The sequence below is a fragment of the Tachysurus fulvidraco genome, chromosome 1, assembly GCF_022655615.1.
Source record: "Tachysurus fulvidraco isolate hzauxx_2018 chromosome 1, HZAU_PFXX_2.0, whole genome shotgun sequence".
Lineage (NCBI taxonomy): Eukaryota > Metazoa > Chordata > Actinopteri > Siluriformes > Bagridae > Tachysurus > Tachysurus fulvidraco.
This window is the reverse complement of record NC_062518.1, coordinates 44,279,987-44,284,986: the sequence shown is the minus strand read 5'-3', so window position 1 is coordinate 44,284,986 and position 5,000 is coordinate 44,279,987. Positions and strand designations below refer to the sequence as shown.

Below are 5,000 nucleotides of genomic sequence, written 5' to 3'. Positions count from 1 at the left end.
GAATGACACATTCAGTGGTGAATATGATACCTTGTTTACGATTGTGAACCACACAGGAAAGGAAAATATCAGACAGCACTAGAACTCTAATCATTTCCATAAACACGAGTGTTGTTTACGTGGTAATTTGTCACACATGGTGTGTTAGTGCTGATGGTGATGGTGTGTTAAGTGACCTTAAGTAATGCAGTAAAAAAAAAAAAAAGTTTCCAATGAGCTGCTGAATTGTTTTGTTTGTGTCATGGGAAAATTCCTCAGTGGATTGTGTTGCATTAAAAAAAACGTTTGCAAATTGCCTGTTTTGCCCGATTAAGAGTATTACCCTCTTAATTACGCTCATTCCACACAAAACAACACCATTAATATCTAATTAAGCAACTCTCCTGAGAGCTACAACCCCTTCCTCTGCCCACGTTACCGTGGTGATGACCTCCTTTACACAGTCGCTTCTTTTATTCTGATTACCCTCCCACACACACACACAACACATCCTGCACACACATCCATACACACATCCACACACACCTACCCTACACACACACACACACACACACACACACACACACACACACACACACACACACACACACACACACACACACACACACACACACACACACACACACACAGCACATCCTACATACACACATACATATACACACACAAGCATGTACACATACACACCTACACAACACACATACACATACACACATGCACACATACACACCAACACAACACACCCTACAAACACCCATACATATACACATACAAGCATGCACACATACACACCTACACAACGCACATACACACACACACACACACACACACACACAAGTTCACACATACACGTTCACAATACACCCTACACACACAAGCACACAGACATACACAAGCACACATACCTACATAAAGCGCACATTAACACACTTCTAAAATACACACATACACACAACACTACTTTTGGATTTACGCCTCTCTTTAACGTGTGTGTTTGGAGTCAGACTTCATTAAGTGATGCGTTCAAGCAGAAAAACGTTTCAAAAACAAACAAGTCCTCAGAAGACATTCAGAGGTTTAAACAGACTGCTGAAGAAAAAAGAACTTGAGAAATGCCGTAATATCAGTGACATGACTTTGTGCTCTATATAATATAATAGGAGAATTTTATGTCAAGACTCTGAGTGTGTGTGAGTGTGTGTGTGTGTGTGTGTGTGAGCTCTAGCATGACTCTGCTGCTTTTACAGAGTTATAAAATGCTTCAAAAAAGAGATTTCACTGCTGTGGTTTCTGACTTCGCAACAATTCTTTTGCCTTCATGAGAACTTTCTCGGTATCCATCAAAAACTCACCCCTTCACAGCACATGTCAGTGTGTAGAAAACTGTCTGAGTGTAGAAGATAGGGAGGGCGGGGCTTGGGTCATTCATGTTCAAAGCTACACCATGAGGGCAGTTTACGATCAGACTCTTACTGTTCAACTTATTACAGTTCAACTAGCAGACAGACACGCCTTAAACAAACCAGCGACGTATATCACTATATATCCAGATGGACGGCAGAAAGTCTTTATGAACGTGGTTTTATGAATGTAATATCAAACAGGACGATATTTAAACAAGACACGCCTTTTTTTTGTTACATCACAGTGAAGGAACCTTCTTCAGTTCGTATTTTCTATACCTGATTTTTTCAGCCTTAATGCACATACTGCATGTTATGATTATGTGTAAACACTCATGAAATCACCATCTCTGAATCTTCTACTTGAAAAAAACTGGAAACATCAGGGGTGTTAACAACACCAAGGAGATTTACATAATGTGAATACCATGCTTAGAAAACTGTCTTAAGTAACCATTTGTCTTAAACTCAATAGGAGAAACTTCCTGTCAGTTGTTGCAGAAATTAGAACACAAATCATGCTATCAACGTGTACAGAATGTTTTCTGAACGCTACTCTTCTGGGAACATTTGTTTATGGTCTAAAGTGAACTGTTATGTGAACAACAATCTAATGCTATTATAACTCAAACCAAGATCACCCTCTCTCTCTCTCTCTCTCTCTCTCTCTCTCTCTCTCTCTCTCTCTCTCTCTCTCTCTCTATGATGTTTCTCCGTCTGTCTATTTGACCATCTCTTTTTCTTTGGCTGTGTTTGTCTTTTTATCTGTCTGTCTGTCTGTCTGTCTGTCTGTCTGTCTGTCTGTCTGACCAACTCTTCTCTCTCTCTCTCTCTGTCTCTCTCTCCCTCTCACTCTCTCTCTCTCTATTTGTTACTCTTCTGTCTGTCTATTTGACCATATCTATCTATCTATCTATCTATCTATCTATCTATCTATCTATCTATCTATCTATCTATCTATCTATCTATCTATCTATCTATCTATCTATCTATCTATCTAGGAAAGTTGAAGACATACTGCACAGGAAAGTAAATAGCTCTCAGCATTAGAAGTAAAAATATTTCAGACTTTAACCTTACAAAATGAAGCTGGTTTGAGATTCTGGACCTATCAGTTATTTAGAATCTTGTTCCTAGTTTGGCTCGGCTTTGTTTTTCTGCCACGAGCAGGACAACACACAGGATCAGGACCTGCAGCTTCACGAGCTTCTTCTCTCTGTTTATATAACTGTGTTGGGATAAGCCGGGATGGATAAGCCATTTGACAGGAAGCTTCCCCTTGTTTTAGAAACACAGGAAGTGCACGGGGTTTAGCTTGATCCTGGACGCCACATGTAGCAAAGCGATCAGGAATCATTCACTGTAAAGTTTCATAATTCTGTCTGTTTAGACAAACATCCTGCTGACTGTATCGTCTAGTTGAGTTCATCTAGTTATCTAGCTAGCTAGGACACTTTCATACAAACACTATCATATAAAACACAGCAATAATATTAACAATATATAACAATATATTTATGCTACAAAAAGTTGCTAAATATTCCAGGTAAAACTTTACACAAAGTAAAAAAGTGGTAACATCATTGTAAAATATTTTCAAATATTATAAACGTTTCTACAAATAATAAATGTCAGAGAAACATTTATAAATATAAACTTTATTTAATCTATTTTTGCTACTTTATACTGCTTTTGATACTACACCAGACTACAAACATTGCATCAACGTTGCAGAAATGTTAAAGTATAAAACCTTTTTTTTTTAATTCGTAAAGAAAAACATGTCACAGACAAATCGCAGAAATATGTATAAATTGTCCAATACCCAGTTTTCACACTTATTACTATGTTACTTAATTTGTGGTTAACTAGTTAATGTTTTTTATCGTATTTTTCAGATCCTATGACGATATTTTAGCCTGCACTATATAAACTGTTCCCTAAAGCTGTAAAAAGTACAGTATTTGCTTCCCTCATGTAAACATATCAGGAAAAATTGCTATAATTTTTTTTCCCCTCCTTGCGCAGTAAAATCTTTTTACGAGTATATAACTAAAGCAATTTCAGCTGTGTTCTCTTTGTGCTTATTGTGAAAGTTAAGCTTTTATGCTTTGTCTTGTTTGTTTGCGCTGTGATGTTCTGCTTTTTTACAGTGGTGTGATTGCGCGAAGTTTTACGACAAGGCCAAACACAATAAAATAGAACTGTACTGATTACATGCCTTAAACGAAGGTTAAACCTGCGGCCGGCGGCTGTGGTGTTTTTTTTTTTTCTGCAGAGATGGAGGAAGGCTACGAACTTGACCTGACCTATGTGACGGAGCGCATCATTGCCGTCTCCTTCCCACAGGCCTGCTCTGAAGAGACCTACCTGCACAATCTAAAGGATGTCACACGCATGCTCAAGTCCAAACATGCCGATAACTATTTGGTAAGACACGCCTGGGTGTTTACACACTCTAGTGTAGGAGAAATGGAAGACTTGCTGGAAGAAGCAGTAGCTCAGGATTATAGGCCCTGGAGGAATGAGTTTCAGCTTGTCTTGTGAACTCCATGCAGGGAACGTCTGCACAGAAAGCTCTTTTTCAAAGTCTGGCTTTTGAGACAACAGCAATTAACGCTCATTGTGACTGTAAGGGTTTGATGGCATCCTTTTGCGTAATACAGAATCATGAGGAATGTAAAGTTTAAGCCTTGAGAACAGAAAACTTGATTAGAAAGTTTTTGGAAGCTACAAGTATGTTCGATTATACTGTACCAGTTGATAAATTCACATTTGTAAACATCTGCTGTAATAATAGTTTTACACCTAACGCTTTCAGAACATTCACACAACCTTCCCACAACCTTTAACTTTGCTTAAGGTTCCTACTATTAGTCAAGCTGCCAAGTCATAGAAATGTTTCTAAACGTTATATAAAACACATTTGTTTATATTCCAATGATATAAAATTTTAGAGCAATGTTCAAACAAAGGTAAATCATTGTAATAACATTGAAAAAAATGTTTCTTAATGTTCTCCATTTATACTACATTAGACAACAATTTTTTTTTATCAAAGTTGTATAAATGTTTAAGTAGAAACATTTGTTTTAAACAAAAAAAAATATTTAAAGAAAGTTGCAGAATATATAACGTTAGGCACAAAATAAAGTTAGTTAATGTTCTTCTATAAAACTCTTCAACGTTAGTTAACATTAGCAAATGTTTGAAAAAAAAATAATTATAATTATGTATATTTTAATTTTATATATATATATATATATATATATATATATATATATATATATATATATATATATATATATATATATATATATATATATGATGTCCAAAACGGTATACAAAAAAAAAAAACTAATTAATTAATTAACTAATAATGTACAAAAACAATTAAGAAATCTTGGCAGTTTATTTGTTACTTGAATCTTAATGATCAGAAAATAAGATAAAGTACTTAGATAAATATTTACGCAGATAAATAAAGAATTGTGAATTAGATGATCTGATGACCTACTATTCAGTCCCTCCAGGATTGTGCTAGTTTGTGGATGCAGACATTAACGCAAAATCAAGCAAACTCTGTGATGTTCAGAGGAG

At 35.9% G+C, this 5,000-nt stretch overlaps 1 protein-coding gene across 2 annotated transcripts in view; it reads left to right on the top strand.

The window, feature by feature from the left end:
- LOC113662303 (tensin-3) overlaps positions 1 to 5,000 on the top strand; it is a 54,072-nt gene that overhangs the window by 10,892 nt on the left and 38,180 nt on the right. For both annotated transcript variants that reach the window (XM_027177038.2, XM_027177040.2), the window contains exon 2: positions 3,679 to 3,830. In XM_027177038.2, coding sequence (XP_027032839.2) covers positions 3,681 to 3,830 — 150 coding nt within the window. In that variant the 5' untranslated portion in view covers positions 3,679 to 3,680. The remainder of the gene's footprint in view (positions 1 to 3,678; positions 3,831 to 5,000) is intronic.